Source organism: Mixophyes fleayi, chromosome 1 (assembly GCF_038048845.1).
Source record: "Mixophyes fleayi isolate aMixFle1 chromosome 1, aMixFle1.hap1, whole genome shotgun sequence".
Classification (NCBI taxonomy): Eukaryota; Metazoa; Chordata; class Amphibia; order Anura; family Limnodynastidae; genus Mixophyes; species Mixophyes fleayi.
This window is the reverse complement of record NC_134402.1, coordinates 210,956,806-210,972,728: the sequence shown is the minus strand read 5'-3', so window position 1 is coordinate 210,972,728 and position 15,923 is coordinate 210,956,806. Positions and strand designations below refer to the sequence as shown.

The 15,923-nt window shown below is 36.8% G+C and overlaps 1 protein-coding gene and 1 long non-coding RNA gene across 2 annotated transcripts; both read right to left on the bottom strand.

Moving 5' to 3' along the window:
- Window positions 1-4,456: 4,456 nt before the first annotated feature.
- LOC142107102 (uncharacterized) lies at window positions 4,457-5,060 on the bottom strand. Its single transcript, XR_012679869.1, has 3 exons — window positions 4,992-5,060; window positions 4,796-4,898; window positions 4,457-4,497 (listed from the first exon to the last, which is right to left on the bottom strand). It is a non-coding gene; the product is annotated as an uncharacterized LOC142107102 (long non-coding RNA).
- A 316-nt stretch (window positions 5,061-5,376) lies between these two features.
- Window positions 5,377-10,267, bottom strand: LOC142144342 (uncharacterized). The gene is made up of 9 exons (XM_075203084.1): window positions 9,652-10,267; window positions 9,476-9,544; window positions 7,851-7,907; window positions 7,700-7,762; window positions 7,437-7,529; window positions 6,764-6,826; window positions 5,986-6,641; window positions 5,722-5,842; window positions 5,377-5,408 (listed from the first exon to the last, which is right to left on the bottom strand). The coding sequence occupies exons 1-8, from the start codon at window positions 10,265-10,267 to the stop codon at window positions 5,837-5,839; spliced, it is 1,623 nt and encodes a 540-aa protein (XP_075059185.1). The 3' UTR covers window positions 5,377-5,408; window positions 5,722-5,836.
- Window positions 10,268-15,923: the final 5,656 nt, after the last annotated feature.

Sequence of the window (15,923 nt, the reverse complement as noted above, 5' to 3'; positions counted from 1 at the left end):
GATAACAAAATATGTATTGTTTAATAAATTTGTTATTTTTTATTACTAAGTATGTGTTTATTGATTTATTATTACATCATCTATGATGGTTATTTGTACGCAATACTTGTTATCAAGTATCAGCAAAAGATTACCTCCCAAAAAACGTCCGGAATCATGAAGGTTCTTTAAGGAATAGGTATCTAATTTCAGTGTGGTGTCCAAAAGGAAGTGGCAGATTGATTCAGGGTCATAAATGGAAAGGATCCTTATTACAATAATCTTCTATAAACCATGAATTAATGTCAGTGTAATAAAATATCACCCTTTTTGTTTAAAAACTTACATACTGTCTGTATCTTAATATTGTTCCAAACTACTTGTTAGCTTATTTGAAGACGGTAATTAAAAGTTAATCTAGGACCTCTCCTACCCCCCCATAAGAATCAGCAAGCTCCATTTTTAAAACATACCCCTCCAATGCCACATGGTTTGGCCTGACTTAGTTACTTTGCCTTAACTTTCTAGAATGATTCAGGCCCCTGGTTTGGTCAAGAGGACTTAAACAAGAGCTAAGCTTTAGAATGCTTTTTGCCACAGTATTTCTTTGTTTGTGTGAGTAAATGTTTTGACATCAAGCGTGCCACTACTACAGTGGCCCTTTATAGGTAGAAAAAATGATCATGTAAAGAAAGTTTTGTTTTTGTAAACTGTAAGTTGACACAAAGTAGCCGGAAAAGAAAGGTGCAAATAGCGCCAAAATACTCCTAAGATTATATCCCATCATGGCACAGGTCAAGTATTGGTAGCTACTATTCTGAACCGTTCTGACTGTAGAAAATTTAAACACATCTAATAAGGCATTTGTCTTTAAGGGGGGTATTCAATTAGCCTTGATTTCGCGATTCCGATAATATTTAATGCGTTTTCGCGTTAGCATAGAGTGCACACAATTCAATTCCCCTTATTTTACGCGTTTAAGTCGGAAATAAACATGTTACGCAAAATCTTACCAAGCCCATAGAACAAGTGCAGGCAGGCTATTCAATTGTAAATTTTCGCTTTAACGCATGTCCAACAAAATCGCGTTTAGTCATTTTTTCGATCGCACCATTGAAGGTCTTTTAAAAGCGTTAATGATTCCTTTAATGTCCAAACTTATTTTAATATGGGGCTTTTTTGATAATATTATACTCATTAAACTTCTCTAACTTGATAATTGTGTAATAAAAATAACTTTAATCCCATGAAAATAAAAAAGTTTGTAAAATGATATTTAAATACACCCCCTTTAGAAAAAAGCAAATGGTATAGTCCACTGGATTAAAATTAAAAACATTAGTTTCATTTCTCATTCAACTGACCTGAGAGAAAATATTAAAGAGGAGACTGAGACAACTGTTTGGTTTTGTATATCTAAAATTTATATCTAGCAGATAGTTAAGGATTTTTATTTCTATAAAATTGTTAATATCTAGCATTATTTATAGTTAAAAACTGTTAATAGTTTAATATCTAGCAGTATTTATAGTTAATGATTTATATTTCTATAAAACTGTTAATAGTTTAATATCTAGCAGTATTTATACTGCTAGGTAGTTAATTAATAATAATAATAATAATAGTTAATTAATACTTAAATTTATTTTTATTTTTATATTTTTTTATAAGAAATTTACAAAGGCATTAGTAATGGAGCCATTTTCAACAAACGTTTGGCAGTTTATGTATGCAGCATGTATTGATGAATGTGCACATGCTGGTTTGCTTGTTGAGGGAGAGGAAAGAAATACTTTGGAAATAGAGGAGAATGTAGATGTGCATGTGGCTGCAAGTGAGGGAGAGAATGCTGTGGCTCCATTACTTGATGCAAGGCGTCGGGTCCCACGGCCCCGTCTGTACCGCACACGTCGGTTACTTGATGGGGTCCCTGAGGATGAGGTGATAAGATTATATCGCCTATCCTCAGTTGCAATTTATTCTTTATATGACCTCCTTAAAGAGGACCTGGAACCAACAGTCCCCACAAACCATGCTGTGCCTGGATTGGCAAAGCTGCTTGGGGCATTGCATTTTTTAGCGTCGGGAACCTTTCAACCGACATTGTCCGTAATTACGGGTTTCTCCCAACCCACATTTTCACGGAGTTTGTTCCAGGTCCTTAAAGCCATGAAAAAACATACTAGGGAATTTATTAAATTCCCACAGTCTGAATTAGAATGGCATGAGGTCAAATCCAATTTTTATAGTGTGGCACGTATGCCAAATGTCCTGGGTGCAATAGATTGCACCCATGTGGCACTCACACCTCCGCACAGAATGGAAGAGAGCTTTCGAAACCGAAAGCACTTCCATTCCATGAATGTGCAGATGGTGTGTGATGCCAGAAAAAAAATCCTAAATGTTTGTGTTGGCTTCCCTGGTTCCTCTCATGATTCTTTTATTTTGCAGAATTCAGGAGTGTTCAAGAGGTTTGAGGAGGGAGATTTTCCTCATGGATGGCTCCTGGGTAAGTTATATCTAGGTAATCGCTATTAATAATTATTTCTAAAATGAGAAGAGCACTAATAAAAAAAAAAATTTTTTTAATAGGTGATGCAGGATATGGGAGCCAGCCCTGGTTGCTCACTCCAGTGTCCAATCCAATTTCTGATGCTGAAAAAAGGTACCAAGCGGCACATATAGCCACCAGAGGTGTAATTGAGCGTATCTTTGGGCTACTTAAGAGCCGGTTCCGCTGTTTGGACAGGTCCGGCGGTGCGCTTCTGTACTCACCATCAAAAGTTTGCCTTATTGTTATTGCTTGCAGCATTCTGCACAATATCTGTTTAGCAAATAATTTGGAGGTAGAGATAGATCCTGCTGTTTTACAGGATCAAGACCTTTCTTCAGCCAAGGCATTTGGTCGGGAAACAGGAACTCGTGAGCGCCAGCTTTTAATTTTGGATTTTTTTTCATGTAAGTGTAAATTTTGTAATGTCATAATTTTTTTTTATAAATATAAATTAATTAATAAGTAATAGTTTATTTTTTTTTTTGTTTTTTTTTCAGGACTTCAAATTATTTAGTGGGAGATAGCTCCAACAATCGTTGTTCGGTGTTCGATTAAAGGATTTTTATATATACCCTATTTGCTGGCGTATAAGACTACTTTTTTGCCCTGAAAAACATGCCTCCAAGTGGGGGGGGGTCGTCTTATACACTGGGTCCAGTATCGCGCAGTATCCAGTGCAGCCGTGGCGGGTCATCAGCGTGGCAGCGGCGAGCATCAGCAGCGATACAGGGGTGCCAGCCTTTTCGGCGTGACCGGCCCGTTCTGCTGACAGGGAGGGCAGACAGGGAGCAGGGACCAATCCAATCAGGGTTTGTATACAGCCAACCACAGTACTGCACCATTGTACAGTACAATACAGCATAGAAAATGTCCAGCAGTCAAACCCCTATCAACCCTATCATGGCACCAGCAAAAAGAAAGAAATATGATGCAAGTTTTAAACCTAAAGTTGTAAACCTTGCCATGGAACATAATAATTATGCTGCTGCAAGACAATATGGAGTAACAGAAAAGATGGTTCGGGACTGGAAATCAAATGAAAAAGCATTAAAGATTATGCCAAGGGGTAAGTGTGCTAACTGTTAGTTAAGATAAAAGGATCCAGCAACTGAATTTTAAAGACCGAGGCCATGAAGCTTTTCAAGAGCCAGCTTCTTGGACAGGTGGGTGTCATCATATGTAAACTGCATCATGCTATGTTCTCTGTGTTGTAACCTTATGTAAAGTATCACTACTGACACATAATCACACTGAAATTACATTTTTTCTCTTTTCCTTTCTCCAAAATGTACCTGTCACACCCATTCCACTGTGGATTGCAGACGGAACCAGCGACTGGATTTAAAAGACCTAGGCCATGAAGCTTTTCAAGAGCCAGCTTCTTGGACAGGTGGGTGTCATCATATGTAAACTGCACCATGCTATGTTCTGTGTGATGTAACCTTATGTAAAGTATCACTACTGACACATAATCACACTGAAATTAAATTTTTTCTCTTTTCCTTTCTCCAAAATGTACCTGTCACACCCATTCCACTGTGGATTGCAGACTGGATTGGATGGAATTGGATTCTGGATTGCATGGAATATTGGCCCACTTCTATTGTTTGTTTTTTGTTAAATATAATGTATACTATTTAAATACCACCAAAAACCTAAATTATAAGAGAAATGTTTGTTTGTATCCCAAAAAGTTAATCACTCTTTAAAATGTATTAATAAATTTTTTCTAACCAAATTGATGTGTTGAACAAGTATTTATTTTTCTATTATATTGTACAACAATCTTTCTAGATTATAATAATGAAAGACACATGTTTTAAACAAAACTATAACATCTTTTAATAATTTACATATTTTCTTTGTGCAATAAAATTTATATATCACAATTTAATTTCTGTGGTCTTTGCTTTTCTCCAATTACTTGTATTTTTCATAGTAGTTCTTCTATCCTCTTCAGTTGGCTATGAATTAATTAAAAAAGTGTTTAATTTTTTTTTTTTTCAAAAAAACCATAATACAGTTGAATAAAAATTGCAACATTAGCATCATTAACAATAAATCCTCTATTTTAATTTTCGTTAGGATTAAGTATTATGTTTAAAAAAAACACTGATAATATTTCTGTAACTTTTTTTTTTTTTGGGGCGCTGTTATCAATAACATTTTACATTTAATTTTTTTTTACAATGAATGTTACAATTGTTAAAAACATTAACATATAAAAACAATTTAATATGCATTTATATCTCAATAACATACCGTGTTTAATTATAGGCAAAACTAAGTTCTTGTCGTTAGTTCTTCTTTGGTATAACTTCATGATTTGTAGCATAGACCATTAGATGATTATAAAATCTTTTGTCTAAGGGATTTAAACAGAAAAAAAATATATATATAATACCTAATCTAAAATGTAACATAATCAGATTAATTTTAACACAAATATTTCACTTACCATTGTTAAATATTCTTCCAGTAATTGAAGGATTACGTGCATTTTTCCATTGTAACTGTCTATTTTCAACTAAAAAAAATATATATTTTTTTTTTAAAATACATACATATAGGCATTCATATACACATATATCTATATATCTATATACACATACATATATATATGTACAAATGTGTGTGTATATATATGTATAAAAATAAATTAGAAGACAGGGGGCGCCACACAGTGCAATTATAAGCAATACATTGTCGTATTCATCCAGAGATATATAATTCCCGTACCAGATATTCAAAGTAATCGAGCCAATGATTTATATGATGAATTCCTTCTGATGGCACCACGAATAACCTGGTAATAAAGGTAATCCTGGATAATAGATATCGCCTCCTGACATAGGGCAAGATGAACAGCTGCAAACTAAAATACAAGCCACAATGGTGTGATACCATAAATGAACCAGACCAATATGCTTAAAAAGACGTCTAGATTGTCGCCGGCTGGTACCTTCCTCATCTGCAGACAGGTGTTGAATGACTGGGGAGCTGCCTACAGAATTTAAGTATTGGTCAGTTTTTATATCTGCCCTTCACAAGCGCTCTATTGGAAGTTTTGGGTATATATATATCTCTCTATCTCTCTCTATGTATGTATGTATGTATGTATATATATATATATATATATATATGAATTGTATATCTTTATGAATTTTTAAAAATATGCAAATACATACCTTTTTACATGTAAGGTTCATTGTGATCATCAAAATGAAATATTCCAAAATCTTCAAACGTTGAGAACTTGTAAAACTTGTTGCTCCATATTTATCAACAGATCAATTATATCTTCTATTTCTAAAAAAAAAAAAAAAATAGAGAAATATATTGTTACTAAAATGTTGTTATTTAATATTAAATATGACCATAGATTGGGTTAGTGAACGTACTAAATATTGAAGTATTAGATAATAAAAAAAATAGATAGACATTTGACTTACGTTGGGGGTAGATTGCATCACTGGATCCTCTGATGATGAAGATGATAGTAGTCTTCTTCGTGCAGATTGCAATTCTTCTGGGCTTGGCCTTGCAGACTGCACTGTCAAATCCAAGGGTATCTCTGGGGTCCTTAAGCTGCTTATAGCACTTTGTGGTTGGCCTGTTTGAGGGATGGTTCCTGAAACATTAAACTCTGGAAAATTTACCGAAAGGTTTTCCAAAAGCCTTCTTGAGCGCATTTCTTCATTTAAACTTTGAAGGTTGGTGGCTATGAGGATATTGGCTGCTGCAGTCTGTTGTTGGTTCTGCGAAATTTGGTCTAGAGTATTGGAAATTCTTCCAATACTCACTTCGGTTCTTTCTTGGGAGGCTAAGATTCCGGAAAGAATAGTGGCAATGTCTCGATTTGTGTTTATCTGTAATTGCCTCTGTTTCGACATTTCCTCAGTAAGTCCAACAATGGCATCTTTGATTCCTTCCATTGTTCTCCGAAACACTTCCTGGGAGTTTTCCATTTCTCTTGCAAGTGTTGTAAGTCTAGGAAAACTAGATGTTGAAGGTGCACTTTCCCCACGTTGTATTCTAGATTGTGAAGTGTCTTCCAAACGCTGAAATGTTTGCTGGAGGGCCTCAAAAGCTGTGGTTGTTGTTGTAGCTATTTTGAAAGAAAAAAAAAATATATACACATACATACATATAGAAACGCACAACTATTTATTTAGAAACATGCTATATTGTTTGACATTATAAAAAATATAATTATGACTCTACACTTACGCTGAACCACAGGAATTTCTGGTGAAAATGATAAAGAACCAGACTGATGGGAGTTTTCTGATTCTGGAAAAAAAAAACATTACATTTTTTTATGACGTTAGTTACATTTGTATGTATAATAAGGTCAGTATGAACTTGGCACTTTGTATTAATGATGGAAATTTACTGGTAGATACACAAAACGTTTGATTTATATCCTAAATGACCAGGGCCCTCTTACCAACTATTTGGGCCCCCGGGTAAAGACATGCACCTGGGCCCATATACGTCTGAGGCAGCGCAAGACAAAAAAAGAGAAAAAAACCCACAAACTTACCTTTAGGACAGCTGGCGATCCGGCTACCTCCCTGTTCTCCTCCGCCTTCACATTCCGCAATGCTTGACTGGCGGGCGTTATGAGGTGTCACCCAAAATGCACTGCCAGCGCCACATGGAGGAGGACAACAGGGAGGGAGCCAGATCGCCAGCTGTCCTAAAGTTAAAAATATTTTTCTTGTACTGCTTCGGAAAGACTTACCTGGCCTGCAGGGCCCCCGGCCACCTGCCCATTGTGGCCAATGTGAAAGAAGCCCCTGTAAACGACTAACCTATATACCTTTAATCAGTGGCCTATGATGAATTTTATAAATAGTAGCTAAGTTAAATTTTTTGTCCAAAGAAAATTTTTACTTACCATTTCTAGCAAAATCACATGTTTCTGTATCCTCAATAGGGGTTACATCACTGTCTGCAGCTCTTGCCTCTTGTTGCTTCTCTCTCAGGTTTTCTAAGGATAAACAATAAAACATGTTGCTATTATTATCTAATTGTAAATGATTTATTTCCTCATCAACAGATTATTTTAACCTAATGACAATTTGAAATATTTAACAAATAAACAAAAAAAAAAAGGCTTTGCAATGTTGAATGTAGAATGTATATTGGACTATCATTCACCTGCAACGGATTCCGAAATGTTCTGTAATGACGCCAATTCTGTCCTTGAACTACATGGTTGCTCTTAAGTTTGAAATTGCTTTGTTTTAGATTATTACAAGACATAGATATATTTTTTTTAAAAAAATTTAAAAAATATTTTCATAAATACCTGTTGTCGCACGCGATCCTTTTTTCTTAGCGAGTAGGATGTCTTTGTGTGTTTGAACTACACAAAAAACAAAATTTAAATGGTTTTTAGATATTGATTGATGACATACACATATTTTTAAAACAAAAATTGCCCCCGACACTCTTCAAAATTGCCCCATGACTAATGTTTGGGCAAAAAAAAATAATGCCTGATTCATTAACCATTTACCTATATAAACTGCTAATTTTGGTCACTTGGCCAAAATAATGTTACAATGAAAGGGCTACAAAATATTATTATGTTTTCCAAAAAAATAAAATACTGACGTTTTTCACGTAACACACAAATATCATCTGTGTACAAATAAGCTCTCAAAAATTAGTGCAACAGGAAAAAACAGGCAGTATTTAACTTATGTGCAAAACAGAATACTGACTTGCACACCTTGCATTGTTGCATGTTTTTGTCCAGGATACTTAAATAACGTTTCTAAACTTACAATCCTTAATAAATCATGGGCCATGTCATTAAATAGATTAGAATTAAATTATAAAAAAAATATAGGGTTCAAGACCAAACTCCTCCTTTATATGCCTTCTTTCACAGGATCTCATATATATATATATATATATATATATATATATATATATATATATATATATATATATATATATATATACACACACACACACACACAACTGACTTAACACATACATCGATAAACACACACATATGTGTGTGTACATATATTAAAATATATACACATACATACTATGGTGTAAGAGACAAGAAAACAAACACACATACACAAAAAAATGTGCACGTTTTAGACCATAAGAACAGTATATTAAAGATAGGCGTGTATATATAAGAGTGATTATTACGATAAAAATGGATCAATATCTACAATTTAAGCGCTATGGCTATATTTATCCATTTATATGTTAATAAACACGCTTATATATACATGTCTAGCTTTAATATACTTTTTTTATGTTCTAAAACATTCACATGTTTTGGTGTATGTGTGTGTTTGTTTTCTTGTCTCTTACACCATAGTATGTATGTGTATATATTTTAATATATGTACACACACACCTAAAAAATAAAGATATCTATATATAATCATATGCACACATTCACAACCACCTGTTTAATGTTTATTCATTCATCTATATCAAAAATATAACTAAAATGGGTATATTTTAGATAAAGAGAAATGAGTATACATAAAACAGTGGCGATTGAGAATGTGTGCATATAAAAACTATAAATATATTTGATTTACATTGAAAAAAGTTTAGGCTGCATGATATACACACACCAAAATCCTATGTTATTATTGTCAAGGTGGGGTTCATCTACATATTGCTTTGTATGTATACAAATTTAAATCGACAGCTGTGTGTACATTGTAAAATAAATTTGGAATATAAACAACACAAATGTACAGTAACAATAACCATAGGCAATGAAAACATATGATTTTCGTTTGAGAATATATTTTAGACATGAGATATGTGTGTGTGTGTGTGTGTGTGTGTGTGTTGGTGTGTGTTGGTATGTGTGTGTTTGTATGTATGTATGTGTGTGTGTGTACATGTGTGTGACTGGTAAAATATATTCAAACAAAAAACACTTACCAACTTGGCTGGCAGCTGTGTCAGGACGTCCTTTTGAGCTTTTCTTAGATGGCCGCTTGGAAGTTGGCTCTACAATTAAATTTAACAGTGTTAAAATTAAAATTATTAAAAAAATTAATAAAAAATAAAAAAAAAATAATTTACACTTCCTCATACATATAAACATATATACATACCTTCTGATAAATATGTTGAAGGTTCCTCTGTGTCCACAGCACCTTCCACACCTTCCACGAGTACAGGATCCAGGACCTCAGACAGCCTCACTTCCCAGGGTTTCATGCTGATATTTGCAGGTTTCCCACCACCAGTTCCTTTTGCATGCCTCTTGGACACAGCCATCTTCTTCTTTACAATCCGCTTACAGTCCCGGAAACGTTTCCTGCAATGCTCAATAGATTTTGGAACTTGCCCACAAGAAGTCACCTTGTCAGAGATCTGACGCCAGATCTGGTTCCTCTGCTGATGACTTGTGACATGTGCCCGTTTACCATAAAGAACATCATAGTTAGTTACTATCGTGTCCACCAGGATGTTGTTCTGCTGCTCAGAGAAACGAGGTGCTCTGGTGATGTTACTACCACCTTCCTCAGGATCATCACCATCATCTTCTTCAGCCACTGTAGATTGCTGCGAGGGTCTGGAAGCCACTTTTTTAAGGAATCTCTGTCTTCTTCTTTCTTGTGCTCGTTCTCTTTCTTCTGTTTCATGCTGCCACTCTTCTCCACTGCTGATATCTTCTTCATCCAGGTGTACCTGTTCAGGAAGATTTTCCCTATGCTCCCTAGACATACTGATATATGTATGCTATATAGCTGCTATGTAGCTGAAATAAATAAAAGTAATGCTGGAACTAAAAAGTAACTAAACTTTTATTTAATTGTGATTATTGCACACTTTTTCTGTATGCAGTATATTGATGTCTGCTATTAAATAAAATGTGTGGTGTTGTGTAGTGTTTGATTTAGTGTGTGGTGTTAGTACTGTGTAAAAATATAACTTACTATAATGTAATGCAAAATGTAATGCAAAATATAATGTAATGCAATGTAAATAATGTGAAAATAATGAATAAAGGTATATAAAGATGCAAAAAGTACAATCCAGAAGCTCACAAAACCAGAGGGTCTCAGGAATCAGCCACCAGCATCGAAATCTCTGCAAAATGGCACTTTGCAAAACAAAGTTTTTGTTTTTTATAGAAATGTGGGCGGGAAATCGCGAACGGCGGGAAAAGGGTAAAAAAAAAAAAAAAGCACTTCGTACAAGTCGGATATTACGCGATAAGGGGCTGGGTTAGGTATTACAATTGAATACCGTCATTTCCGGGAAGTTGATTTTTTGTGATGTCCGCGGTTCCGCGTATTCGCGATATATTACGCGAATACGCGGACAATTGAATACCCCCCAAATGCCATAATGACTAAACACCCACAGACTCTTCAGCGCTGGCCTGGATTCCCTAGGGAGTGTGTTCCCCTTGAAAAATGTAAGCGAGCCACCCACCTAGGGACACCCAGCCCACTGCTGATAGCACTAGGGCTCTTCCTACCACCCTGGGCTGTGGGTAGTAGGGTAATAAAGGAATTTTATATTTGTGAAAAAAATAAAATAAAAAAACATTTTATGTTGTGGAACTACAGGTCCCAGCCAGCAATGTTGCCCAAAATAGTGTGGCCACTCTGCTACCAGTATAAGTACAAGCACCAGCGTACCCACGGCAGCCAGGGCATGTCGGCACTTGGCAAAGCACAAGTGCAAACATGCCTTGACACCCACGGCAGCCTGAGACCTGTAGTTCCACTAAGCAAAATGTATTTCTTGTAGTTTTATTTTTTGGAATAAAGATTTGTGGTTGTAATGAGGGTGTTGTGATTTTATTTAACAATTTTGTTTAGTGGATACGCTGGTGCTTGTACTTATACTAATAGCAGCGTGGACACACTATTTAGGCAAACATGGCTGGCTGGGACATGTAGTTCCACAAATCAAATTTATTTTTTTTCCATACAAAATCCCCATTTATTACCCTACTACCCAGAGCCCCTGGCTCGTAGGAAGAGCCCTAGTGCTATCAGCACTGGCCTGGGTGTCCCTAGGGGGGTGGCCCCCTTACATTTTTCAAGGGGACCACACTCCCTAGGGAATCCAGGCCAGCGCTGAACAGTCTGTGGGTGTTTAGTCATTATGGCATTTGGACTCAAACTGAGTCCCCCCCCCCCCCCCCTGCTATAATGCCTATCACCCAAGTTGTTTTGCCTAGTGCTGGTTCTGATAAATAAGGGGAAACCCAAAGCAAAAAAAATTCTAGATTTTTACTTAACCAGCAGTAGACTGGCAGGAATACGTTTACAAGCAAATAGAAGGGGGAAAACTATTTTTAATTTTTGGGGGCTTATAAATTTAAATTGAATTTTTAATTTTTTTTTACCTGCCTGAGCTATGGCACAATGAAAGTCAATACAGTATTGTGTTTATACTAGAGATGGTCACTGACCCCCGTGTTTTGGTTTTGGATTCGGTTTTGGATCTGGATTACCGTCGTGTTTTGGTTTTGGTTTTGGTTTTGCAAAACCGCCATTGCGTGTTTTGGTTTTGGTTTTGGTTTTGTTTTGCTATTTTTTTGGAAAATCCATGTTTTTGGGCCTAAATTAACCCAATTTAGTGCTCCAACTGTTTTAGAGACAAGTAATCTAATTGTTGAGGTAATAAATCATCCAAAAAAACAGTTTAATTCTTCGTTGGTAGGCCTATTCTACACACAAAACAGATTGTCTTCCTCTCCATCTATGCATATTGGCAATGCAGCCATCGTCTTTGAATGTATATTACACCCTACACTTATAGTTAAATATGTAAAGAAATGGAAAAAGCCAGTTTGGTTTCTGTCTCTCAAGGCCCCCCTCCACTTGTATAAAATACCAAAAAATTCAGCCATTATAGACTGTACAATATTAATTGACATGGAGAAAGCCAGTTTGGTTTCTGTCTCTCTAGGCCCCCCTCCACTTGTATAAAATACTAAAAAATTCAGCCATTATAGACTGTACAATATAAATTGAAATGGACAAAGGCAGTTTGGTATCTGTCTGCATCAGATCCTCTCTCCACTAGGAGTAAAATAGAAAACTATTCAGCCGTTATATAATCTAGAATATAAATAGAAATTGAGAAAGGCAATTTGGTATCTGTCTGCATCATAATCATCAACATCATCATTAGCGCCCTCGTCGCCTACACAAATCTCCCCCTCATCCTCTTCTAATTCCAAAGTGGCATCCTCAATTTGGGTATCACCGGCTACACTCGGGCTATTAAGGCACACATCAGCAGAATGCTCACGATTAGACATCCCACTGTTGGATGGACTCTCCACAGGGATTGTTGTCATTTGTGAATCAGAGCAAATATTCTCCTGTAATGCCTCACTGTTATCTTGCAGCTCGGCTTTGACGCGTAACAGTAGTTGTGCACCAATTGTAGGCTGGGTAACTTTTTGGGATCTGCCACTAATAGCCAAAGGTGAAGGCCTCATTCTCTCTTTGCCACTGCGTGTGTAGAATGGCATGCTTGCAATTTTTTTTTTATCGTCACTTAACTTTTGCTCAGTTACACTTCTTTTTCGCTTCAATACAGTAATTTTTTTTTTGTTTTTTGTTTTTTGCACTAATTTGAAAACACTCTGTTGTTTGACATCGCCTTGGCCAGATGACGTACTGGGAACACTGACATCAGGACTGGTGACAGAACCTGGTTGCTCATTCAGATCATATGTGGACTGCTTTGAATCCATTCTGAGCGCAAACCACTGGGGAGTGCTAAAAATTATTTAGTAGATACTGCTGACAGAAATGACTTTTGACAGCCAGAAATATTAATGCACAATTAGGGAGGACACCCTAAAAGCACTGAGGAGTGCTAAAAATTATTTGGTAGATACTGCTGACAGATATGACTTTTGACAGCCAGAAATATTAATGCACAATTAGGGAGGACACCCCAAAAGCACTGAGGAGTGCTAAAAATTATTTAGTAGATACTGCTGACAGATATGACTTTTGACAGCCAGAAATATTAATGCACAATTAGGGAGGACACCCCAAAAGCACTGAGGAGTGCTAAAAATTATTTAGTAGATACTGCTGACAGATATGACTTTTGACAGCCAGAAATATTAATGCACAATTAGGGAGGACACCCCAAAAGCACTGAGGAGTGCTAAAAATTATTTAGTAGATACTGCTGACAGATATGACTTTTGACAGCCAGAAATATTTATGCACAATTATGGGGGACACCCCAAAAGCGCTGGGGAGTGCCAAATATGAAGAAAAAATAATAAACCTCTATCCTCCTCTCTGCACTAGCGATTTTGGTTAGAGCAATTGCAAGAACAATATTGTATTCTCTGTCCCTGCTCTAATTAGCCTATGACTACACCCTGCTCTCTCCCTCTGTCAAATGGCGATGGATTGCTGTGGAGGCGTGTATTTATAAAGTTGAAGTATCGCGACAACCGAGCCCCGAGATCCGACGACGTCACAATGACGTTCGGCCTCGATTTGGATTCGGAATGGGCGGGAGAGTACCGAGCTCAGCTCGGTACTCGGATACCCAAAGTTCGGGTGGGTTCGGTTCTCGGAGAACCGGACCCGCCCATCTCTAATAATAACTAGCTCATGGACATTTGGACACATGGGTCCAAATGTATACACTTATTTTGCCCACATACCTCCACAATTGCATTTGGAGTACACACTTAAGTGTGTTGCTGGCTGATTTGTAACCAAATATTAATAATAATTACACAATATAGGGTTTGCAACTGAGTGATATCCTTAATTTTGGTGTGTTGCTAACCTGTAAACCAATTTTATGGTTTGAAAAGTGACGAGTAGTAGTAGTAGTAGGAGAATGTTGCTATAGTATTTGACTAATATGTCAGTCAAAATGCAGTGGTCAAACTAAATGGCCATTAAATAGACAAACCACAATGTTTATTATAATAAGGGGCATGTGTTTTAGACCTAGTTAGAAGTTTGTGAAATTGTACCTTATGTAGGGGGTGGAATGTGCTTAGATTCTGTATCACCACCTGACTGTGTGCATTGCCTATAAAGACACAACTTATCTTTGAAATAGGAATATGTCTGATGCTGGCCCAAATAATGTGGAGGCACCAGGGCTGCCAACTACGCGTAAAAACAATTTTATAGAGGAGGAGCTGGAGGTGCTGGTAGAAGAGGTTCTGGCGAGGTTCCACAGTGGGAACCGGCAAATAACCGGACGCGAGCGCCAAACGCATTGGCAGGAAATCACAAGGCTCATCAATGAAATATCTCCGTATGAGCGTACAAAGGTTGAAGTACAGAAAAGGGTACGAATTAAATTGAAAAAAATAGCCCTATTTAACTTAACTGACTGTGTCTATTTGTCAAATAATATATATAGATATCGCTAGAGATAAATATGGATATTGTGACATAGTAGCATTAGTCACCTGTGAGGTGAAACCACCTTGTGACTCCAATGCATTTGTTGATCAGGCCCTTTGTTTTCAGAAACTAACACCATGGCCCTTGGTCACATTGACAGAATATGTTTACCACATTATACGCGCTTCAAAAGAGCAAAATCTGTATTACTGTATGTGAAGGTTAAATTGGTGTGATTAGCAAACGTGCAATGTATTTTATTGAAAAATGTGTCATTTTGAGTTGAAGGTACTATGTGAGGCAATAATGTTTGTCTATTCCACAGATGGGCAGACTATAAAGGACGCCTGAAAGCGAAGCTTGTTGAGATTCACAGGCATGCTCAAGGCACTGGTGGGGGGCCTCGACTACGTACTATTTTAACACCCCTCGAGGAGCGGGCGAGGGCTGCAATAGCCCTGGTGGAGATAGTTGGGTTGGGCGACATAGACACTGGCTCTAGCCCATCCCAAACAGGAGAGGCCGCTCCACTAGGTACATGATGAGTTTGCTTACTTAATGTCTGTAAAGCTTTGTATCTGTCTGAGTAAAAGTGTCAACTCTCAGGATGTGTGTGTGAAGGTAAACTTCAATTGCACAAGGTATTTGCCTATCACATAGTAGGAAATTAAATTTACACACTGAAGACAAATGGTCTCAATATGTAGAGCTCATCCTAAAATGTCAGACCATAAGTGGCAATGTATGTTTTTGGGGAGCGGAAAGGGCTGCTAGCACATTCAAGGGAAGCTGACACTTTACCAATGCTACATCATGCGTTGTAAGATGTTTTTGCCAATATAATATCGCACCTTACTCATTGATTCTAATTACTTTATTTTACTTATTATCTCTCTACAGCATGTGAGCAGCAGGCGCCTGCTTCACCAGTGGATGATGAAGTTGCCTGTGATGTGGAGGAGCCTCAGCTGCCTCCAGCTGAATATGTAAGGCAGCGGGCACTCGCACACGCA